General features: G+C 67.8%; 3 protein-coding genes across 13 annotated transcripts in view; 2 read left to right on the top strand and 1 right to left on the bottom strand.

Annotated features, from left to right (window-relative positions):
* The first annotated feature begins 63 nt into the window (after nucleotides 1-63).
* Nucleotides 64-13,407, top strand: C4A (complement C4A (Rodgers blood group)). Its single transcript, XM_059702319.1, has 41 exons — nucleotides 64-218; nucleotides 294-492; nucleotides 857-1,058; nucleotides 1,227-1,297; nucleotides 1,383-1,471; nucleotides 1,636-1,718; nucleotides 2,176-2,272; nucleotides 2,540-2,645; nucleotides 2,741-2,873; nucleotides 3,285-3,400; nucleotides 3,505-3,678; nucleotides 3,776-3,961; nucleotides 4,065-4,250; nucleotides 4,324-4,482; nucleotides 4,698-4,824; nucleotides 4,957-5,031; nucleotides 5,260-5,457; nucleotides 5,538-5,649; nucleotides 5,735-5,808; nucleotides 5,981-6,120; nucleotides 6,217-6,426; nucleotides 6,686-6,737; nucleotides 6,829-6,918; nucleotides 7,047-7,256; nucleotides 7,399-7,474; nucleotides 7,613-7,769; nucleotides 7,861-7,977; nucleotides 8,076-8,247; nucleotides 8,409-8,641; nucleotides 8,715-8,882; nucleotides 9,228-9,287; nucleotides 10,021-10,114; nucleotides 10,191-10,401; nucleotides 10,533-10,623; nucleotides 10,719-10,793; nucleotides 12,038-12,140; nucleotides 12,250-12,339; nucleotides 12,426-12,524; nucleotides 12,618-12,701; nucleotides 12,912-13,044; nucleotides 13,197-13,407. Exons 1-41 carry the CDS (start codon nucleotides 157-159, stop codon nucleotides 13,336-13,338), a joined length of 5,256 nt encoding a protein of 1,751 aa, XP_059558302.1. The 5' UTR covers nucleotides 64-156; the 3' UTR covers nucleotides 13,339-13,407.
* A 2,205-nt stretch (nucleotides 13,408-15,612) lies between these two features.
* On the top strand, nucleotides 15,613-17,998 carry LOC132237697 (steroid 21-hydroxylase). Its single transcript, XM_059702383.1, has 10 exons — nucleotides 15,613-15,899; nucleotides 15,980-16,069; nucleotides 16,150-16,304; nucleotides 16,392-16,487; nucleotides 16,603-16,704; nucleotides 16,786-16,872; nucleotides 16,970-17,170; nucleotides 17,292-17,470; nucleotides 17,540-17,643; nucleotides 17,733-17,998. Exons 1-10 carry the CDS (start codon nucleotides 15,698-15,700, stop codon nucleotides 17,996-17,998), a joined length of 1,482 nt encoding a protein of 493 aa, XP_059558366.1. The 5' UTR covers nucleotides 15,613-15,697.
* A 19-nt stretch (nucleotides 17,999-18,017) lies between these two features.
* The window catches only part of TNXB (tenascin XB), a 66,257-nt gene continuing 61,880 nt past the window's right edge, over nucleotides 18,018-22,394 (bottom strand). For all 11 annotated transcript variants that reach the window (XM_059702297.1, XM_059702296.1, XM_059702300.1 and 8 more), the window contains 13 exons: nucleotides 21,440-21,763; nucleotides 21,000-21,335; nucleotides 20,709-20,831; nucleotides 20,453-20,596; nucleotides 20,221-20,340; nucleotides 19,959-20,102; nucleotides 19,745-19,875; nucleotides 19,486-19,618; nucleotides 19,246-19,397; nucleotides 19,069-19,165; nucleotides 18,819-18,980; nucleotides 18,550-18,713; nucleotides 18,018-18,290 (listed from right to left, as the gene is read on the bottom strand). In XM_059702297.1, the coding sequence (XP_059558280.1) occupies nucleotides 18,189-18,290; nucleotides 18,550-18,713; nucleotides 18,819-18,980; nucleotides 19,069-19,165; nucleotides 19,246-19,397; nucleotides 19,486-19,618; nucleotides 19,745-19,875; nucleotides 19,959-20,102; nucleotides 20,221-20,340; nucleotides 20,453-20,596; nucleotides 20,709-20,831; nucleotides 21,000-21,335; nucleotides 21,440-21,763 (2,132 nt within the window). In that variant the 3' untranslated portion in view covers nucleotides 18,018-18,188. The remainder of the gene's footprint in view (nucleotides 18,291-18,549; nucleotides 18,714-18,818; nucleotides 18,981-19,068; nucleotides 19,166-19,245; nucleotides 19,398-19,485; nucleotides 19,619-19,744; nucleotides 19,876-19,958; nucleotides 20,103-20,220; nucleotides 20,341-20,452; nucleotides 20,597-20,708; nucleotides 20,832-20,999; nucleotides 21,336-21,439; nucleotides 21,764-22,394) is intronic.

The raw sequence follows: 22,394 nt of genomic DNA, 5'->3' as shown, positions 1-22,394 counted from the left end.
GCCTGGGGCCAGTGGCAGTTCTTGCTTGTCACGTGGTTTCCCAGCTTAGCCGGCCCAGGGGAGGAGCAAGGTCCAGAGTCTACTCTGCTCCCAGCACGAGGCCAACCAGAGAGGAGCAGACAGACGCACGGTCCGGTCGCTCCTGGTCTTGCAGCCATGCGGCTCCTCTGGGGCCTGGTCTGGGCGTCCAGCTTCGCCTTGTCTCTGCAGGAGCCCAGGTCCTGGCGCGGCGGCTGCTGAGCGGGCGGGCTGGGGGCCGGGGGGGCCGCTGCTGACCTGCCTGCTCTCCCCAGGTTGCTCCTGTTTTCTCCTTCCGTGGTTCACCTGGGGGCCCCCCTGTCGGTGGGGCTCCAGCTCCAGGATGCTCCTCGGGGACAGGAAGTGAGAGGGTTCGTGTTCCTGAGAAACCCGTCCCATCGCAATGCCCCCTGCTCCCCGAAGGTGGACTTCCTCCTCAGCTCGGAGCAGGACTTCGTTCTCCGCAGCCTCCAGGTCGCTGGCCGCACCGTCCTGCCGCGCTGGCCCCCCCATCCCACCCGTCCTGCCGCGCTGGCCCCCCCATCCCACCCGTCCTGCCACGCTTGCCCCCCCATCCCACCCGTCCTGCCGCGCTGGCCCCCCCATCCCACCCGTCCTGCCGTGCTTGCCCCCCCCCCGTTCCCCACCTGTCCTGCCGTGCTTGCCCCCCCCACCCCCCCACTCCCCCCCTGTTCCCCACCTGTCCTGCCGCCCTTGTCCCCGCTCCGTCCCGCCTCTGGCGTCATCTGCGGGCGGCCTCCTTCCCTGGCCGTCCAGCCTCTGGCTTTCTCCGGCTCTGTCTCTGACCCGCTCCCTTTCCCTCCCGCTCGCCTGACAGATACTCCCCAGCGGTGCCGACAGCTGTGGCCTCAAAAGCCTCCGAGGAGGCCCCAAGATCCAGCTGGTGGCCCAGTCGCCATGGCTGAAGAGCTCTCTGTCCAAAGATGTGGACACTCAGGGCATCAACCTGCTCTTCTCCTCTCGCCGGGGGCACCTTTTCCTGCAGACGGACCAGCCCATTTATAACCCTGGCCAGCGGGGTGAGTCTCAGCCCCAGGGCCTCTCCCGCCACCGCCCCCTAACCCCAGCCCTAGCCCCCACCCCTTACCTGAAATAGCCGGAAAGTGCCGCCTGGAAGGCGCCTGGCAAATGTTTGTTCTCCCCTCACTCCCTGCCCGTCACTGCTGCTCACCTCCCCTCCACTCCAGTTCGGTACCGGGTCTTTGCTCTGGATCAAAAGATGCGCCCATCCACAGACAGCCTCACAGTCACCGTGGAGGTGAGTCCCTGACCTCTGACCTTCCTGACCAGCTGGGGCTACTGATCTGACCTCCCACCCACGACCCCTTTTCCTCCCGTCGCAGAACTCTCAGGGCCTCCTTGTGCGGAAGAGGCAGGTGTACGCTCCCTCGTCCATCTTCCAGGATGACTTTGTGATCCCGGACATCTCCGAGTGAGCTCTTGCCCCAGTTCCCGGTTGCCATGCTCCCCCTCCAACACAGCGTCGGACCCGAGCTCCCTGCCTGTGGTTACCCCACACCCTTCCCCAGGGCGCGTGGCTGACTCTCCCAGGCCCTCTGGCACACGCGGGCTGAGCCCCTCCCTGTCTGTCCTCAGGCCAGGGACCTGGAAGATCTCAGCCAGATTCTCAGACAGCCCGGACTCCAACCACAGCACCCAGTTCGAGGTGAAGAAGTACGGTGAGAGCCCGGCCGGTGTGGCTCAGTGGATTGAGCGCCGGCCTGCAGACCAAAGGGTCCCGGGTTCGATTCTGGTCGAGGGCAGGTACCTTGGTTGCAGGCTCCTCCCCAGCCCCGGCCCTGGTCAGGGCGGTGCAGGAGGCTACCAATCGATGTGTTTCTCTCACATCGATGTTTCTCACTGTCTTTTCCTCCCTCTTCCACTCTCTCTAAAAATCAACAGAAAAATATCCTCGGGTGAGGATAAACAAAACAAAACAAAACAAAAAGAAGTACAGTGAGAGCTGGAGACACTGGAGACAGGAGGCCAGGCAGCTCCTTTCCTGGAGGGAGAAGGGCAGGAAGGGGGTGGGAGCAGGCAGGGGTGGGCGACCTGGGTGCCGCCACCTGCGGGGAGGGAGTCTTCCAGGGCCCTTCCCCCGGAGTCTGACCGGTCTGCCCCTTTGCCCTGGGCCAGTCCTTCCCAACTTTGAGGTGAAGATCCTCCCTGGGGAGCCCTACATCCTGACAGCAGCTGGCGTTCTCGGTGACATCCAGTTAGACATCCAGGCCAGGTTACCGCTGCCGCTCCCCCTCCGGGCCTGGGCCCAGGCCACGCCCTCACACCCCCCCCCCCCCCCCCCCGCCATCCCCCGCCCCTGCGCCCAGGCCATGCCCTCACCCCCCCTCCCGGCCCTGTGCCCAGGCCACGCCCTCACCCCCGCCATCCCCCGCCCCTGCGCCCAGGCCACGCCCTCACCCCCCCGCCCTGTGTCCAGGCCACGCCCTCACCCCGCCCTCCGCCCAGACCACGCCCTCATCCCCCCCTCCCGTGGCCACAGGTACATCTACGGGAAGCCGGTGCAGGGGGTGGCGTACGTGCGCTTTGGGCTCCTGGATGAGAATGGTGACAAGACTTTCCTCCGGGGACTGGAGAATCAGACCAAGGTCGGAAGGAGGGTGGGCTGGGGTGGGGAGGTGACCGTGAGGGAGGAGGGGAGGGGGGAGGCCGGTGTCACCTGGCCGTTTTCTCCTCTGCCCAGCTGGCGGAGGGCCAGTGCCACCTCTCCCTCACGAAGGCTGCGGTCCAGGGCGCCCTGGGGAAGCTTGGCGTCCAGCCGGCTGACCTCCCGGGGCTGCGCCTCTACGTGGCGGCGGCCGTCATTGAGTCTCCAGGTGAGTGCTTTGCCCGGTTGTGACTCCAGACCTAGCCTCTGACCTCTGAGCGGACCTCTGTCCTCCAGCACCGCCCCCCCCCCCCCCCTTTACCCTCACGTGGGACCCACAGCCAGGAAAGGGCTGGAGCCTCTCCACCTGGGCTGCTGGGAAGCAGCGCCTGCCCCTCTGTTTGTTTCTGCTCATCCGTCCACCCGTCCGTCCATCGACCGGTCGGTTCTTCCCCCCATCCCCTTCGCAGCATTTATGCAGTGTCTGCGCTGGTCCTGGTCGCTCAGCAAACCAATGAGGGGGAGAGGGCCTGTGCCCCAGGAGCTTGCCGCCTGGTGGGCGGGAAGCACTTGAGCCGCCCCCGGGCTCTCCTGCCCCGCTCCTGGGCCTGCTCCTCCCCGCGTCTGCCATGTCTTGCAGGGGGAGAGCTGGAGGAGGCCGAGCTCACATCCTGGCGTTTCGTGTCATCTCCCTTCTCCTTGGACCTTCGCCACACCAAGCGACACCTTGTGCCTGGGGCCCCCTTTCTGCTGCAGGTTTCCTCTGCAGGGGAGGGGCGTGGCGGGAGGGCTCGGAGGGTGCCCCGCAGGAGGCCCCTGGCCCCTCTTCTCTCTTTGACCTGCCCCCTCCACCCACCCAGGCGCTGGTCCGAGACATGTCAGGCTCCCCCGCCTCTGACATTCCTGTCAAAGTTGCTGCCAAGTTCTCCCCGGGATCTGCTTCTGAAATACATGATCAGCGAAACACAGATGGGCGCGGCCAAGTCCTCATCTCCATCAATATCCCTCAGACCACCTCGGAAGTGCAGCTCTCGGTAGGACTCCCACCCACCCCCCGGGGGCGTGGGGAGGAGCCGGGTGCCTGGGTCCTGGCCACTGACCCTGCTGCTCCCGCCCCACCCCTTTCTCCAGGTATCTGCCGGCTCCCCCTATCCAGCCACAGCCCAGCTCACTGTGAGAGCCCCACCCGCCGGAAGCTCGGGGTTCCTGTCCCTGGAACGGCTGGATTCTCAACCCCCTCGAGTTGGGGACACTTTCCGCCTGAACCTGCGAGCCGTGGGCGTCCGTGGTGCCAGCTTCTCTCATTACTACTACATGGTGCGCAGGAGGGCGGGCGCTGGGAGGGCTTGGCGGGAGGGAGCCCTGGGGCCGGTGGTTTCAGGCTGGGCGCGCAGTGAAGAGGGAGCCGCTCTCGCCCCAGGTCCTGTCCGGGGGACAGATCGTGTCTGTGGGCCGAGAACCCAGGGGCGCCCTGACCTCGGTCTCCGTGTTTGTGAACCACCGCCTGGCGCCCTCCTTCTACTTTGTGGCCTTCTACTACCACGGGGGCCTCCCAGTGGCCAACTCCCTGCGGGTGGACGTCCAGGCTGGGGCCTGTGAGGGCAAGGTAACACATCGGGGGTGGGGGAGGCAGGAAAAGATGAGAAGCAGCGCTCCCATCTGACCCCCCCCACCCCCAGCTGGAGCTGAGTGTGGACAAGCACAAGGACTATCAGCCTGGGGAGATGCTGAAGCTCCAGCTGCACACGGACTCCGTGGCCCTGGTGGCCCTGGGGGCGGTGGACATGGCTCTGTACGCCGCGGGCGGCAAGGCCCACAAGCCCCTGGACATGGGCAAGGTTTGCGAAGACCCTCTCCCCGGCCCTGCCTCGTCCTCTCGGGCTCATCCCAGCTGCCCGCCCACTCCGCCCAGCCTCCCTCAAGCTGGGGCCTGGGGCCTGGGGCCTTATTTTCCCACTGTCTGTGTCTCGCATCCGTCCCTCCTGCCCTCGCCCACAGCCAGCCCAGCCCTCAGCCAACTTGTCTCCGCCACAGCCCTGCCCTTTCTTGCCAGGTCTTCGAAGTCATGAGCAGCTACGACCTCGGGTGTGGTCCTGGGGGCGGGGACAGCGCCCTGCAGGTGTTTGAGGCAGCTGGGCTGGCCTTTTCTGACGGACACCAATTGACTTCGACCAGAAATAGTGAGAGAGGAGGAGGCGGGTGGGTGGTGGGAGGCAAAGTGAGGAGGAGGCCCTGAGGGGTGAGGAGGGAGGAGGGGCGCGGGCAAGGGAGGCCGCCCACCAGGGCTTGGCTGCAGCCCTGCTCTCTCCCAGGTCTGAGTTGTCCCAAGGAGCAGAAAACCCGGAAAAAGAGAAACGTGAACTTCCAGAAAGCAATTAGCGAGAAGTGTGAGCTGTGGGCGCCCCGGGTTCAGGGGGAGGGGTCTGCCTCTCGGCTCCTCTGCTCCCGAGGGGCCAGGCTGTGGGCTTCGGGGCCAGAGGGCCAAGCCCTGGGTGGGCAGTGGGTGGGCAGGAGGCTCTGCGCGGCCTCCTGAGCTCCTGGTGCCCAGTGGGCCCTGGGTACCTGGAGGTCCGAGTGGGGCGGAGTGCGTCCCGTGCTCACCCTCGGCCCTGCAGTGGGCCAGTACACTTCCCCAGTGGCCAGGCGCTGCTGCCAGGACGGGCTGACGCGGCTGCCCATGACCCGCTCCTGCGAGCAGCGGGCGGCCCGGGTGCCGCAGCCGGCCTGCCGGGAGCCCTTCCTGTCGTGCTGCCAGTTTGCCGAGGTCCTGCGCAAGAAGACCCGGGCCAGGGGCCAGGTGGGCCTCGCCCGAGGTGAGCCAGGGGCCGGGGCTCGGCACGGGCAGGGAGCCTGGGCGGGCAGAGCCCTCCTCACCGTGCCGTGTGGCCCCCAGCCCTGGAGGTCCTGCAGGAGGAGGACCTGATGGAGGAAGACGAAATTCCTGTGCGCAGCTTCTTCCCGGAGAACTGGCTCTGGAGGGTGGAGCCCGTGGACCGCTACCTCCAGTGAGGGCGCCTGCTGGGCCGGCCTTGGGTCTGGGCAGGGTGGGGCCAGCCCAGCCTGTGACGGCCGTTCACCTTCCCACCACAGGTTGTCGCAGCTGCCGATCCCTGACTCTCTGACCACCTGGGAGATCCACGGCGTGAGCCTGTCCAAAACGACAGGTGGGCTGCCCGCCGCTCCGCCCTCCCCGCCGCCACCCTGCACCCAGCTACCTCTTCCTTGACTGCAAGGAAGGGGGTGCAGACAGTGGGGCGGACATGGTCACCCTGCCTCCCAGTGGCTGCGATGCCCCCAGGCCTCTGATGTCTCCCGTCCCCACACCTCGCTCCACAGGCCTGTGCGTGGCCACACCAGTCCGGCTCCGAGTGTTCCGCGAATTCCACCTGCACCTCCGCCTGCCCATCTCCGTTCGCCGCTTTGAGCAGCTCGAGCTGCGGCCTGTCCTGTACAACTACCTGGACACCGATCTGACCGTGAGGCCCGCGGGAGCCTGGTGCACAGCGGGTGGGGCGGGCGGGGAGGGATGAAGAGCCCAGCCGCCTGACTGGCCCTCCCCTTCTCCTCCCCAGCTGAGCGTCCACGTGGCCCCGGTGGACGGGCTGTGCCTGGCTGGGGGCGGAGGGCTGGCCCAGCAGGTGCAGGTGCCTGCACACTCTGCCCGGCCCGTTGGCTTCTCTGTGGTGCCCACGGCGGCCGCCGCTGTGTCCCTGAAGGTGGTTGCTCGAGGGTCCATGGAGTTTCCTGTAGGGGACGCAGTGTCTAAGATTCTAAAAATTGAGGTGAATGGAGCACCCCTGAAGCCAGATCCCCAGGCTCCCAGATTTACCCCCTGACTCCCAGCACCCTCTCTGCTGGCCCTCTGGCCCACCACCCAAGCCCAACTCCTTGTTCAGTTTGCCTTCTACAAGTCTGATCCCACTCCGCCTCCAAAGTTCAAATCCCAGTTCGGGGATCTGCACTGGGGGGGCGGGGGGGGCGGGCGGGCAGCTGCAGCCAGGCGCTGGGTGACCTCTCAGAGCTCTGTTTCCCCCGAGACAGAAGGAAGGCGCCATCCACATGGAGGAGCTGGTGTATGAGCTCAACCCCCTGGGTGAGTGGCCCTGGCCGCCGCAGTGCCCTCCGAGGGTTGTAGGTGGAGGAGATGGACACCAGGCAGACTGACAACTTCCCCGTCTCCCCAGACCACCGAGGCCGGACCCTGGAGATTCCTGGCAACTCTGATCCCAATATTATCCCCGATGGAGACCACAGCAGCTTTGTCAGGGTCACAGGTGGGCGTGCCCTCCAGTCCCTTCCCAGCGGCCACCCTCACATGCATGTGAGACCTGTTTGGGCCATGACCCTCTGACCCTGGGTCCCAGACCTGCTCTCTATCCTGCGCCCCCTCTTTCCCCTGTAGCCTCAAGTCCACTGGACACCCTGGGCTCCGGGGGGGCCTTGTCAGCAGGAGGCGTGGCCTCCCTCCTGAGGCTGCCACGGGGCTGCGGGGAGCAAACCATGATCTTCTTGGCTCCGACCCTGGCTGCTTCCCGCTACCTGGACAAGACGGAGCAGTGGAGCAGGCTGCCCCCGGAGACCAAGGACCACGCGGTGGACCTGGTCCAGAAAGGTTCTGGCGCAGGGCGAGCGGGGGTGGGGCAGGCCATTAAGGGCGATGGGCACCCCAGGCGGCTGGTGGGGGGAAGGGGGTACCCAACGGGAATGGGGAGCATGGCCTCGGGCACAAATAGCAGCCGCCGCTCCTCCCCCAGGGTACATGCGGATCCAGCAGTTCCGGAAAGCGGACGGCTCCTATGGGGCGTGGCTACATCGGGACAGCAGCACCTGGTGAGCCTGGGAGAGTGCTCTGGGTCTCTGAGCTGGTGGGCTGCCGGGGGCAGACCAGGTTCAACGGGAGGGTGACTAACCAGGTGTCCGGGGAGTGGCCGGTGTTCCCTAGCCCCAGCTGTCGCTTCCCTCCTCTAGGCTCACAGCCTTTGTGTTGAAGGTACTGAGTTTGGCCCAGGAGCAGGTGGACGATTCACCGGAAAAGCTGCAGGAGACGGCCAAGTGGCTGCTGTCCCAGCAGCAGGCCGACGGTTCCTTCCGGGACCCCTGCCCCGTTATCCACAGGGGCATGCAGGTGCGGCCGGAGGCGGGGCCCAGGGGTGCCGGTGGGCGCTCTCCTGGCGCCTCCCCTCCTGGCTGACGGCTTCTCTCCCTGCGCTGACCAGGGGGGCTTGGTAGGCAATGACGAGACGGTGGCCCTGACGGCCTTTGTGGTCATCGCCCTTCATCACGGGCTGGCCGTCTTCCAGGACAGGAGGGCAGAGCAGCTGAAGCAGAGAGTGGTAAGGGCGCCCGCGCCTGCCCTGCGCCGGCCGGCTCTCCCTGCTGCTCCTCAGGACCCAGGTGTCCGCCCACAGGCCTTCCTCCCTCGTTCTTCTAGGAAACTTCCATCTCGAATGCAAACTCATTTTTGGGGGCGAAAGCAAGTGCTGGGCTCCTGGGTGCCCACGCAGCCGCCATCACGGCCTACGCACTGACGCTGAGCAAGGCCCCTGAGGACCTGCGGGACGTGGCCCACAACAACCTCATGGCCATGGCCCAGGAGACAGGCGGTGAGTCAGGCCTCGGGCCTCTGCGTGTGCCCACGGGGAAGAGCCGGGACCCAGCCCAGAGGGGGTGACAGCGCCTGAGGGGCGCGGGGCGGCAGGAGAGCTGGCGGGAGCAGGCCCCGGCGGCCGGCCTCCCGCTCACGGCTGGTCGCCCTCCCTCCCAGATAAGCTGTACTGGGGCTCGGTCATCAGTTCTCAGAGCAACGTCGTGTCGCCCACGCCGGCTCCTCGCAGCCCGGCAGACCCCGTGCCCCAGGCCCCCGCCCTGTGGATTGAAACCACAGCCTACGGCCTGCTGCACCTGCTGCTCCGGGAGGGCCGGGCAGAGATGGCGGACCAGGTCGCAGCCTGGCTCACCCACCAGGGCAGCTTCCAAGGGGGATTCCGCAGCACCCAGGTAGGGGCTCCTTGGGGCTCTGGGGTGGGCGGCCCTGGAACCAAGCGCCTGAGTCCCGGTCCAACCTCCCCAGGACACGGTGATCGCCCTGGACGCGCTGTCTGCGTACTGGATCGCCTCCCACACTGCCGAGGACGGGGGGCTCAACGTGACCATCAGCTCCCAGGGCCGAAATGGGTTCAAGTCCCACGTGCTGCAGCTGAGCAACCACCAAGTTCAGGGGGTGGAGGAGGAGCTGCAGGTGACCACACCCTCACCTGGGCGGCAGGACACCTGGGCCTAGTGTGGGGGCCAGGACTTCCCGGCCCGCCCATCCCTCGCTCTCCTGGTGCCCTGTGGGAAGGCTTCTGGCTGAGCGGCTGGAGAGCCGCAGCCTCAGCTGCAGGCTCCTCCCTGCGGGGGCGGGGGTGGGGGGGGGCTCCCCGCAGCGGGGGAGGCTGAGTGGAGTAGTGCGTGTGGAGGTGTCAGCTCCGGGCGGGAGGGGAGAGGAGGAGCAGGGCTGCTTTCAGGGAGGAGAGAAGCTGGAATAAACAGCACGCCCTCCTGCGCCCCCCTGACATCACTGTCCCTTGTGTGTCCCCGGAAGTTCTCCTTGGGCAGCAAGATTGACGTGAAGGTGGGAGGAAACAGCAAAGGAACCTTGAAGGTGAGAGCCCGCAGCACGGGCGCCGGCCAGCAGGGGGCGCTGGGGTCTGGAGGGGGAGCAGCAAGACACGCAGGGCTGCGTGCGCCCCTGGGTGCTGGCCTGCACCTCCCCCATCGAGCCACAGGCCCTGCTTCCTCCTGCTCCCCTTGTCTGCCTGACACAGCCCCTTCGCCAGCTGCCCAGCTGCCCCCCCCCCCGCCCCCCCAGCCCCTCCGTCCCCTAATGCCCAGGGCCTCGTCACTTGGTCTCTGGCTTGGGGCTAAGACAGCCTGGAGCTCCTCCCACGCCCAAGCCCCACGCTCTGAGCCCTGAGCCATTAGACTAGCCTTCGGATACCCCCCCCCAACACACACACACACACACACACACACACACACACACACACGCACGGTTGGGTGCCTGTACCTCCCTGGCCAGACGGGGGTACCGCCACACAGGTCTCCTGGCCTTGAATGCCCTCCCCCTGCTTCTCTTCCCATGAGGCAACCTCCTCCTCCTCACGCCTCGGCCCAAAGCCTTTCCCTGCGGCCTCAGCAGGTGCAGAGCGCCGGTCCCAGGGCAGGCCCTGCCCCCGCCTCACCGTCCAGCCCGCCTGGCCGTTCGTGTTCTCTGCTGGTCAGGAGGGAGATGGGAAGGGCCCAGGCCTCAAAGCCCCGCCCGGCCGTGCCCTGAGCTGTGCGCGCAGAGGCCTGGGCCCAGGTGCCATGTTCCCTCCACGCCCCTTGCTGGCCAGGTCCTCCGTACCTACAACGTCCTGGACATGCAGAACACGACCTGCCAGGATCTCCAGATCGAGGTGACGGTCCAGGGCCACGTGGAGTACACCAGTGAGTGCTGGGGGCGGGCGCCCCGGGGCCTCCAGGGGCTGGTGCAGGGGCCGAGTCTCAGTGCCCCCTCCCCCAGTGGCAGCCGAGGAGGACTACAAGGACTACTACGACTACGAGAACCAGGGGGACTCCGAGAGTCTGGGCTTCGCCGGAGACGACCCGGGGGCCCTTTCCGGGCCCGTGACACCCCTGCAGCTGTTTGAGGGGCGGAGGAGCCGCCGCAGAAGGGAGGTACCCAAGGTGGCCGAGGAGCAGGAGGCCCGAGTGCAGTACACCGTGTGCATCTGGTGAGCCTGCGGGCGGGGGAGGGGGGGTGCGGGTGGGCGGGGGTTGGGCGGGGGGGGGATGACGGGGGTGGGGGGGCGGGCGGTTCTGCCCGCTGGGCCAGGCACCCAGACCACAGGGCTCCTCCCCGCAGGCGGAACGGCAAGGTGGGGCTGTCGGGCATGGCCATCGCGGACATCACCCTCCTGAGCGGGTTCCACGCCCTGAGGGCTGACCTGGAGAAGGTGGGTCATGTCCTCCTCAGGAGCCTGGCTCCCTCCCTACAGCCCTGCAGGGACCCTCCGTGGCCACCTCCCGGTGACCCTCTCTTTCTTTGCAGCTGACGTCCCTCTCTGACCGTTATGTGAGCCACTTCGAGACCGAGGGGCCTCACGTCCTGCTGTACTTCGACTCGGTGAGCAGGGGGGGCTGGCGTGGGCCCTGCTTCTCTGCGGCTGGGGGCGGGGCACTGCGAGCGGCCAGCGCTCCCAGGGAGGCAGGACACGAGGGAGGCCATGCCGGCTGGGGCAGGGGCAGGGGCGGGGGCGGGGGCGGGGGCAGGGGCTGGGGAAGGGACAGGGGCGGGGGCGGGGGCAGGGGCCGGGGCTGGGGAAGGGACAGGGGCCGGGGCAGGGGCGGGGGCGGGGGCCGGGGCAGGGCAGGGGCAGGGGCAGGGGCAGGGGCAGGGGCAGGGGCTGGGGCAGGGGCAGGGGCAGGGGCAGGGGCAGCGGCAGGGGCAGGGGCCGGGCAGGGGCTGGGGCAGGGGCAGGGCCGGGCCCCTAATGTGGTTTGGGGCCAGTCAGCAGGGGGTGCGGAGAGTGAGCCTGTCAGAAAGCTGACTGTATTCACCCTGAGGGTTTGCTTTGTGGTCGTTTTCACTGACATCCGAGAAAAGTGTCCTTTCTTTCAGGAAGTGATGTTGGTCATAGTGAGTGGTCTTTGTGTCTGTGGCCTCCTTGGCTAAAACAAAGTTTTCAGCCCTCTGATGGCCCTCAGCGTGTTTGGATGTTTACTGAGGGAGCTGGGATGGGGCGGGGGTGGGGGGGGGGCGGGTGCCGGCTTCGCTGCCCCCTCACGTGGGCCTGCGGGTCCCAGAGGGCGAGCATAGTGGCTGCAGCTGCCCTAGTGGCAGAGGAAGGAGGCCCTGGATGTGTCCGTGGTGAAGCGAGGCTGCCAGGAGGGGGTGGGGGGCAGGCAGAGTGGCTTTGGAGAGTGTGTGCATCCTGCAGAAGTCCTAATGGAGGAGCAAGGCTGACGGTTTTGTTTGGCGATCAGCCGGGAAGGGGCTGGTGAAAGCTGGGCCGTGGGGGAGACCGGGGTAGGGGAGCGCGAGGAAGGCAGGCGAGGGGAGGTCACAAACAACCCGTCAGCAGCAGAGACGCCCAGAAGCGAACCCTGAGCTTAAGGGGAGCTGCACGTGGTGTGTCCTGTGTCTGCGAGGCGACGCCGCACAGGCACCCGGGGACCGGGCGGGCCGGGGAGGCCACCCTCTGGGCAGTGAGGTCAGCAGGGACCTTGGGAGCAGTTGTTAGTGTTCTGGCGGCCGGAAGGTAACAGAATGTGAAGGACACTGAAGATGAGACAGCGGACACCAGAGGCAGGCCAAGGAGTGTCACACGGGCCGGTGGGGCCCTGACCTCCCACCCCCCCCCCCCACAGGTCCCCACCTCCCGGGAGTGCGTGGGCTTTGGAGCTGTGCAGGAGGTGGCTGTGGGGCTGGTGCAGCCGGCCAGCGCCACCCTGTACGACTACTACAACCCTGGCAAGTACCCGGGGCACCAGGACGGGCTGTGGAGGGGCAGGGAGGTCCTGGGGCTCCAGACTGGCTGGCAGGAGGGCAGGTGCCCTAACGCCCTCTCTGCTCTCCTCAGAGCACAAGTGTTCTGTGTTTTACGGGGCACCGACTAAGAGCAAACTCCTGTCCACGCTGTGCTCCGCGGACGTCTGCCAGTGTGCAGAGGGTGAGGCCCCGGGCAGGGGGGGATGGCGGGGGGCGGGGAAGGGGCTGGGCCTGGCCGGCCTTGCCTCACCTGGGCCCTGCCTTCAGGGAAGTGCCCTCGACAGCGGCGTGCCCTGGAGCGGGGGCAGATGGAGGAGGAGGGCTACAGGATGAAGTTCGCCTGCTACTACCCCCGCGTGGACTACGGTCAGTGCCCCGCCCTCGGGGCCTGGCGGGGGGGGGGGGGCGCCCGCAGGCAGCCCGGAGCTCACCTTCCTCCCGTCCCCAACTCCCGCACAGGCTTCCAGGTTAAGGTTCTCCGAGAAGATTCCAGAGCTGCCTTCCGCCTCTTCGAGACGAGTGTCGTCCAAGTGCTGCACTTCTGTACGAGGGCCGCGGCCGGGGTGGAGGGAGCTCCGGTCGGCCTGGAACAGGGAACGTTCAGGGGCGCTGAGCTTACAGCCCTCGGCCTCTCAGGAGCGCGGGGCTTGTCACGGGAAGGCAGCTCCTGTGGGAGTGGCGGGCTCAGCGGAGGGTGTGCAAGGCCTGGCCGTGCCCCGTCCCCTCTGACAGCTCTTGTCCCGTCCCCCTCAGCCAAGGATGCCCAGGCCGCTGCTGGTCAGACCCGGAACTTTCTGGTTCGAGCCTCTTGCCGCCTTCGCTTGGAACCCGGGAAAGAATATTTGATCATGGGTCTGGACGGGACCACCCACGACCTCAAGGGACAGTGAGTTCGCTGGGCCCTGGGTCTCTTGCTGCCCTCACACCTCCTGAGGGCGAGGATCCCCAGCACCAGGCCCTGCCCCTCAGGTGCCAGGTGCCGCGGGCTCGCTCCCGTCTGCCCATCCGGAACCCGCTGACGGCCCTTTGCTCCCACAGACCCCAGTACCTGCTGGACTCGAACAGCTGGATCGAGGAGATGCCTTCTGAGCGCTTGTGCCGGAGCACCCGCCAGCGGGCAGCCTGCGCCCAGCTCCACGCCTTCCTGCAGGAGTACGGCACTCAGGGCTGCCAGGTGTAGGGCTGCTCCCCCGACCCCGGGAGGGGCCCAGGGCTGGGCCCGAGACTCAATAAAGACCTTACGCAGCCAGGTGTCCGTGTGTGTGTGTGTGTGTGTGTGTGTGTGTGTGTGTGTGTCCCAGCCCTGTGCCTTCCAGGTCCTGGCCGGCCAGGGTTTGCGTAATCCCGGGCTGTTGGAGCCTGGTGGCCCTCCCGGTGACTCCCCGTGAGCTCAGTCCCTCATCAGACCACCAAGCAGACTTGTGACCCGCAGCCTTCGCCCGTGGACCCGGCCTCCACACCGTGGCCTGGCTTCACCGTGCCACAGGCCCTCCGCTGCCGGGGTGGCCAGTCTCGCCGACGGTCCCGGCACAGTTGGCCCCTTGGGCTGTTTTCGCTGCGACCTGGCCTGTAGAGAGCCTGTGATGGTGGCATTGGGAGCACCGGGGTCTCTTCCGGGGCTGACCTTAGCCACACCCAAGGCTGCCTTTGTGTTTGCTGATCCTCTTCTACTGGGGTCAGCCCTCCCCGCTGGCTCGCCTCGCTCCCTGCTTGTGGGGGCGCCCTTGGGTCTGAAGGGCTGACTTAGAAATCCATCGAGAGGTTTGCTGACATCACAGCCTGCCATTCAGTCGACAGAAACGGGCGGGCCTCTCTCCATGCCCCGCGTGCCAGGCCCCGCCCTCTGAGGGTGCTGCTGGGGCGTGTGGTCCTGTGGGCACTGGTGGGGCACCTGACCTAGCCTGGGAGGCGGTGACATCGAAGCTGGGCTCTGAAGGCTGAGGACTCGGGAAGAGAGCGAGGCTAGATGAGGGGGTTTGAGGCAGGAGAAGGAATGAAAGGCCAGGCAGGACAGCAGGGCAGGGCCCGGCCTGTGACGCATCAGGTTGGAATTTGGATTTGGTGGTCGGTGGAAGAGATGGGGCTGTTTACAAGCACGCCCGCTCTCTGGGTCTCCCCCCCGGCCCCCGCCCCGATTCCGTGCGACCTGAAGCCCTGGCCCCCCAGCACTGCAGAGGCTGCCTAGGCTGTGGTGTGTGCCCTGTGCTTGCCCATCAGGCCTCGCTTCCCGCAGCCGTCACCATGCTGACAGCTATGCCCGTGGCTGCCAGCCGGGGCTCAGCTGCAGCTGTGGTCCCATTTGCTGCCCACCCCACAGCCCCGGCCCATGCCTCCCACCGGCTCTGCCACCGGGACCTGAGTTAATTCTCCACGCCAGTGGGTGGGACAGCCGGGACCTCAGCCCAGGCTCTCCAGCACACAGCCCGGGGCGCTGGGGTCAGTTTGGAGCCAGGGCTGAGGAATTAGGGGATGGGGTGGGCCTCGGGCCACCTCTAACCTTTAACCCCAGGAGGCCTAACCTCTCCCTGAGCCATGCCCTCCTCTTTGGCAGGGCCTCTCCCCAAGACCCTCCTCTGAGCCCCTCAACCGACACCTCACCCCTAAATGGTTCCCTGATAGTCCTACGCGGTCCAGGGGGTCCTCTTACGGCTCCTGCTCCCGGGAGGGGCTGGACCCGGACCCCCGCTGTGGCTATGGGCTCCTTCCTGGGGACTTTGGGGCACGGGGGGTACGTTGAGTTGTGCTGGGAAGCCCAGTGCCCTTGGCTGGACCTTAACCTGTGGACTCTGACCCCAAAGGCAGTCCTGTTTGGCCGGCCCAAGAGCAGGTGCCGCGGGCTGCAGAGCAGGAGGGCGAGGGGGCCGCCCCAGGGCCTCGCTCTCCCTGCCCCGGCTCCTGACCTCAGGGCCCGGCATACCCTGGAATTTATAAAGCAGTTTCTACTTTTGGCTTAAGTTCCTCAAGTTGGTTTCTTTCTTGCAACCAAAAAGCATCAGGCACATGGTAAGAGCTCCAAATTGGGGACCATACAGTTCTTCATCTTCAGCTGTTGAGAGTGAATTGGGGCGATGATGACAATCACACGGGACTACAAGTCTAACGCGGGAAACCCGGCACACCGGCCGCGGGCTCCCGCCTGTGCATCGGGAGAACAGCACACAGACCGCTCAGCTCATCTTGTTTTCGGAGGGTCCTGGGGCCCGTGAGGCGGGGGCACCCTTTCCCGGGAGACAGACTGCAGCATCGGCAGAGGGAGGGGGCGGGGCCGGTGTGGGCCGGAGGCTGGTGCTGCCTGTGCAGGTCAGGGTTGCGCTCTCCTTCCGTTCTTGATGGATCACAGGGGAAAGGCCGGTTCTTTGAAATATGGGCTCCCCAAGGCCAACGGGCCTGCTGCCCTCCCAAGAATGTGCCATCCTGTGGGCGGGCCGGCGGCCGGGGCGAGACGAGGAGTCAAGGGCCCCAGAGCAGCCAGGGCAGCAAGACGTATGGTGGGGCACCCAGAGCTATAATTGCCGCCCGGGCCGGCCGGGCCTCCAGCCATGCTGCTCCTCGGGCTGCTGCTGCTGCTGGCCGCGCTGGCCGGCGCCCGCCTGCTCTGGGGCCAGTGGCAGCGCAGGAGCCTCCACCTCCCACCTCGTGCCCCTGGCTTCCTGCACCTGCTGCAGCCCAACCTCCCCATCCACCTGCTGGGCCTGGCTCAGACCCTCGGGCCTGTGTACAGGCTCCGCCTCGGGCTGCAAGGTGAGGGGGGCGCCATGCCCGCCTGCCTGCCGGCTCCAGGGGCAGGTGGCTCCCTGCTGACATGGCGTGGCGCTCCCCAGATGTGGTGGTGCTGAACTCCAAGAGGACCATTGAGGAGGCCATGGTCAAGAAGTGGGTGGACTTCGCCGGCCGACCCCAGATCCCGTCCTGTAAGGGCGGGGAGAAGCGGGCTGGGGCCGGCGGGGAGGCAGCCGTGCTTTCTGGCCCCTGACGCCACCCCCACTCGCAGACGAGCTGGTGTCCCGGCACAACCAGGACCTCTCCCTGGGGGACTACTGCCCGCTCTGGAAGGCGCACAAGAAGCTCACGCGCTCCGCCCTGCTGCTGGGCATACGCGGCTCCATGGAGCCCCTGGTGGAGCGGCTGGCCCAGGAGTTCTGTGAGGTAGGCCCCCGCCCCGCCCGCCCCGCCCGCCTCCCCTCCCCTCCCCTCCCCTCCCAGCAGCCGCCCTGCAGCCCGCTCCCCCCACAGCGCCTGCGGGCCCGGGCCGGCGCCCCGGTGGCCATCCAGGAGGAGTTCTCTCTCCTCACCTGCAGCATCATCTGTCACCTCACCTTTGGAGACCAGGTAAAGGCCCTCACGCTCACGCGTGCTCCGCCTGAGCCTTCCACCTCCGGCCCTGACCTGGCTGCACAGACTCCCCCCTCCCCCCTCCCCCCGCCACCCCCTTCCCCCACCGCAGGAGGATGCCGTGGTGCACGCCTTTCATGACTGTGTCCAGGACTTGATGAGGACCTGGGACCACTGGTCCATCCACATTTTGGACATCATTCCCTTTCTCAGGGTGAGGATGGGGGCCGGCCCCGGCCTGGGCGGGTGGGCCAGGCGCCCTTCTCGCAGCCACTCTCTCCTGCTCCCTGCCCAGTTCTTCCCCAGCCCCGGCCTCCGGAGGCTGAAGCAGGCTGTGGAGAGCAGGGACCACATGGTGGAGGGGCAGCTGAGGCGGCACAAGGTGGGCACCCTGCGCGGACCGGCCTGAGCCCCGCAGCAGTGGGACTGCCCAGAGCGAGGCAGCTCTGCAGCCCGTGCTCAGGAGCCTCCCTCCCCAGGAGAGCACGGTGACGGGCCGCTGGCGGGACGCGCTGGACTACATGCTGCAGGGGTTGGGGGAGCCGCCCGCCGAGCAGGGCTCCGGGCGGCTCCTCGAGGGGCACGTGCACATGTCCGTGGTGGACCTTTTCATCGGCGGCACCTCGACCACCTCGACCACCCTCTCCTGGGCCGTGGCGTTCTTGCTTCACCACCCTGAGGTGCGCCCCCTCCGCCGGTGCAGGCCGTGCGGGCCGGCCGGGCCGGGCTGCCTCCGAATCGGCACAAAGGCTCCTGCGGGAGCCGCAGGGCCGGACCGCACTAGGCTTCCCCATTTCCCAGGTCCAGAGGCGACTGCAGGAGGAGTTGGACCGTGAGCTGGGCCCCGGGGCCTGGCGCTCCCGGCTCCCCTACAAGGACCGCGCGAGGCTGCCCCTGCTCAACGCCACCATCGCGGAGGTGCTGCGCCTGCGGCCCGTCGTGCCCCTGGCCCTGCCGCACCGCGCCACGCGGCCCAGCAGGTGACGCCCGGCGGGGGGCGAGTGGCGGCAGGCGGGCTTGGCGGGCCTCTGACTCCACCCTGCCCTCAGCATCTCCGGCTACGACATCCCCGAGGGCACGGTCGTCATCCCCAACCTCCAAGGCGCCCACCTGGACGAGACGGTCTGGGAGCGGCCACACGAGTTCTGGCCTGGTGCGTGCGGTGTGGGGCTGGTGCCGTGGGTGGGAGTGTGCGGGCCGGTGCCCGCCGCCGACCGGGTCTGTCCTCCCCTCCCCCCGCAGACCGCTTCCTGGCTCCCGGCGGGAGCCCCGGCGCGCTGGCCTTTGGCTGTGGGGCGCGGGTGTGCCTGGGCGAGCCGCTGGCGCGCCTGGAGCTGTTCGTGGTGCTGAGGCGCCTGCTGCAGGCCTTCACGCTGCTGCCGCCCGCGGGCGCCCTGCCCTCCCTGCAGCCCCAGCCCCAGGGCGGCGTCAACCTCACGATGCAGCCTTTCCAGGTGTGGCTGCAGCCCCGGGGAGCGGACGCCCAGGGCCCGGGCCCGGGCCAGTGACGGGCAGGATGCGTGCCAGTCTCGAGCCTCAGTTTCTCCTTTTATTGCTTCTGTACACCCCCACCCCCTGTAAACAAAGTGCTGTGAGATCGCGGTGGAGGAAGCCTCCTCTGGGGCGGGCGGTGGCGAGCCCTGGCTCTCCTCGCGGCCCCTCAGTGCTGGGCGGCACGCCTGCCTGCGGCGGAGCTGCTCAGCCTCCCCCGGCGGGCGCCCGGTAGCCTCTGGGTCTCAGCTTCATCTCCGTGAAGGGCACGGAGAACTCGAAGCCCTTCCAGTGGTACCAGCTCACTCCCTGGAAAGGAGGCGGAGTCAGAGCAGACCCCATCCGCTGCTCCCCCCTCCGCCCCCTGGTTCCCAGAAACTAATCGACCGCCTGCCCTCCCCGCTGCCTTCCCAACCCCAACGCAGAGGACGGAGGCTCCACCCGGAGCCGGTCCTTCCCACCCAATAAACCACTTCCTCCCCAGAGCGTGGCGAGGGCGCTGTTCCATCACAGACGAGGCGGGGGCTCAGTAACTCCCCGCCCTGCGGTCAGCCAGCCAGGGGCGCACCTGGTGGTCCACTGTGCTCCCGTAGAGCCCGTTGAGGTTGGCGTAGTGGCAGTTCCTGTACCACCAGGCCCCTCGGTAGGAGACGGCGCAGGAGATGAGCAAGTTGTTGGGGTCGCGGTCTCGGGCAGAGAAGACACTGCCACTGTGGTAGCTCATGGAGTCCCCTGCGGGGCGGGGCGGGGGCGGGGCAAGGTGCGGAGTGAGGGCCTCCCCTGCCGCCACGCGCTGGGCCCAGCCCTCACCTGCCCGCGCCCGGGCCCAGCCCTCACCTGCTGTGCCGTGGTAGCCCTCCAGGTGGAGGCGGTAGTAGTCAGCAGCCGAGTCTACCCGGAAGGAGTCGTACTGGGCGAACGCCACCTCGCCCCCGGCCCGCAGGTCCACACGCATGGAGTAGTCCCCGTGGCTGGTCAGGCTGTGCAGGGCCTCGTTGCCTAGGGGCGGGACCCTGCTCTCACCGGGGCTCTGCTGTGCCCGGGGGCCGCCCCTTCCCTGTCCCCCCAATCCCTGTGTGGCACTGACCCAGCCAGAACTCCCCGGAGATGTTCCCAAAACCGTGGGCATAGTCCTCCCAGTCCCTCCAGAAGTCCGTGCGTCCATCCATGCGGCGCTGGAACACCTGGGGAGCAGGCGGGCACCGTGAGCCTGTGCCCTGGTGCGGCAGCCGCCCGAGCCGGCCCCGGCTTCCGCTGCACCCACCAGCCAGCCGCCCCCGTCCGTCTCCATGTCACAAAACACGTCCAGTGGCCGCGCGCGGTTTCCATTGAGGAAGATGGTGGTGGTTCTGGAGGTGCCCGCCCCGTTCTGCATCTCCTCCCCACAGTCCCGGGGAAAGGGGACCTGCAGTCCACCTGGGGGAGCACAGGGAGGGTCAGTCCTTCTTCCAAACCCTAGACCCCTGCTGCCCACGCAGCCCGACCCCGCCCCAGCCCCAGGCACCAGTGGTGAAGGAGGTGGACATGGGCGGCGTGAGGGCCTCGCCCCACATGGCCCGGAGCCAGGCTCTGTAGGTGGTGGAGGGAAAGAGGCCCAGGAGCTGGTGAGAGGTGACACTTCCCGGGAGCAGGATCTCCTGTGGGACAGAGAAGGGGCAGGTCGGGGACACGGAGGCGGAGCCCCACTAGGGGAGGCAGAGGCAGAGGCAGCCCCTGGAATGGAACCCAGGGAGGGGCGTGGCCAGTGGGCAGGGGTGGGGCACCTGGGTCTGTCCATCAGGGGTGTCGTAGGTGAGCAGATAGCCAGTGGGCAGGACTTGGGGCTCAGTCCACGTAAGCAGGGCCGTGCGGGGGGTCACTTCTTTGGCCTCCAAGTCCCGGGGGCCCTCCAAGCCTGGCAGGGGAATGGGGAAGAGAAGATGGAGATGAGGCCCTTCTGGCACCTGCCCTCCCCGTCCCACCCCTCCCAGGAGGTACCTGTGGTGAAGACGATGCTGGCTGGAGAGGTGAGGTTGGGGCCCCGAAGGCCATGTACGGTGGCTGTGTAGTTGGTGTGGAGCTCCAGGCCCTGCAGGGGGTAGTCCACAGCGCTGCCCGGGGCCGAGGCCTGTAGAGAGGGGGCTGGGCGTGGGCGGGGGGGAGGGGGGCGTCAGAGGCTGCCTGCGGCCCTGCCTCAGCCCAGGCTGCCTCCGCTCTTCCCACCCACACACGTCCCCTCTGGGAGCCCGAGCCCGCTCACCGCCTGGGGCCGTGACCCTGACGGCATAGGTGTCCACGGGAGCCTGGGGCGGCTTCCAGTGCAGCCTGGCGGTTCCCTCCGTCAAGTTCAGTGCACGCAGCTGGGTGGGGCCGTCCGGAACTGGGGGAAGGGAGGCTCAGAGCGGACCTTCCTTCCCAAACCCTCCGACACCCCTCCCCTCTCTGGCCACTCCACAACTCCCGCCATGGCCTCCTGCGCCGCCGCCTCTCACCCGTGGTGAGGAAGCCGGTGAGCGGCTCGCTCTCCTCGAAGCCTCGGACGGACACCACGGTCACCTCATAGTGAGCGCCTGGGACCAGCCCCCCGAGCTGCTGGGTCCGGGCTCTGCCGCCCACCAGCACACTCTGTGGCTCCCCTGGAAACACAGTGGGCTCAGGAGGCTGCGGGGCGCCAGGAGGGCTGCAGGGTGGGCAGAGCGGAGGGCGCAGGGGACGCGAGACCAACGCGGACATGGGCAAGGAGGTCACCTCCGTCCACCAGCTGGTAGGACACTTTGAAGCTGTCGGCTCTGGACGGTGGGGGCGTCCAGCTGACCTTGGCTGAGGTCTCCCCAATGTCGCTGAACTGTAGGTCCCGGGGGCTCTCCAGAACTGAGGGGGAGATGTGCCGAGTAATGAGGGTGAGGGCATGGGGCGGGGCTCCTGTCCGGGGTACCCCCTCCCGCCCTGGGCCCGCTGACGCCAAGCCTGGCCACAGCGCGGGCGTGGCTCGGCACTCCGCAGCCCTGCACACGCACCAGCCCCCTGGCCCGGGCTCACCTGGGCTGAGGGTTCGGGCCGTGCCCTGCACGCTGTCGGCCTGGTGGGGCCCGCGCAGCCCATACAGCGTCAGGCTGTACAGGGTCCCAGGGCGCAGGTCCCGGAGCACGGCCGAGAGCTGCGTCCCCGGCACGGTCACCTCCCGCTGCAGCAGGGGACGCAGATGCGGCTCCGGAGTGCTTGCTGATGGGACCCCGTAGCGGAGCAGGAAGGAGTCGAAGGCCCCAGGGGGCGCCTCCCAGTTGAGCCGCAGGGAGCTGGTCGTCACGTCGGTCACGGACAGCTGGGACAGCCGGGGCCCCGGTCCCCCTGGCGTCTGCCCGGCAGGGGCCGACCCTGTACACAGCGGGTGGGAGGAGGGTGAGGCAGAAGTGCGCCGCTGGGTGACTGGGGGCAGGTTCCTCTGCCGCCTCTGCCCCCCCAGGCCCGCCTGGCGCTACCTGTGGTGCCCTCCGTGGAGACGGGCCCCAGGCGCTTCCCTTCGTGGAGGCCGTAGAGGAAGAACTTGTAGGCGGTGCTGGGCTCCAGGCCTGACACGTGCACCCCGTGCTGGTCCCCACCCACGAGCAAGGCCTGGGGCTGCCTGTCCGAGTCCCAGTACTGCACCACGAAGGAGTCGAAGGGGCCCCGAGCCACCGTCCATGCAAGGCGCAGGGAGTCCGGGGTGCTGTCGGTCACGGCCAGCTCCCCCAGGCGGGGCCCTCCGGGGGTGTCGGGGGCCCCTGTGGCAGCTTGCCAGCGGGCGGATGTGTCCTCTTCTGGGGCTGGGGGAGAAGCTGAGGGTGTATATGCATGTCTGTGTGCATGTGAGTGCATGTCTGTGCGTGTGTATTTGCATGTGTGCATGTGCGTGTGCACACAGCAGGCCCTCCCGACTCCATTGCATCGGCTCCTGAGTGGCCCAGGGCTGAGGTGGGGACCTGGCCATGGAAGCCAGGTGGGGAGAAGGGAGGGACTGAGGCCCTTCTAGCATCTTTCTTCTCTTGAATCTGCCACCTCCCTGCGCTGGCCGAGGCCTGCCACCCTGGGTCTCCCCGGGCACCAACACTGTGGCCACGACTGCTCTGTGGGCTCCTTTGCCAGGTCTGAACTGGAGCTGCCAACCGTCTCCACCCGTGTCTCCCCCGCCCCACTCCGTGCTGAGGGCCTGGGGATGGAGGTGGCTGGTGAAGAAGGGGCAAGCCTGGGGGGCTGCTGCTGCTCCGGGGGGGCTACGGGCAGAGGGGCGATTCTTAGAGCTGCCTACACCTCCGTCCTGGCAACTTCCGGGGCGTGAGGGTCTGGGAAAGGGTCCCTGAAGTGTGGCTCCAAGGACAGCGCCTGAGGGGACAGACGGCTACCGGGGGCAGGCCCAGACTCCTGCCCCGCCCTCGCCGCTGTGGGCAGGTGCGGGAC

This window comes from Myotis daubentonii, chromosome 6, assembly GCF_963259705.1.
Source record: "Myotis daubentonii chromosome 6, mMyoDau2.1, whole genome shotgun sequence".
In the NCBI taxonomy this organism is placed as follows: Eukaryota; Metazoa; Chordata; class Mammalia; order Chiroptera; family Vespertilionidae; genus Myotis; species Myotis daubentonii.
Note: the sequence above shows the minus strand (reverse complement) of the source record. Positions and strands in the feature narration are given on the sequence as shown.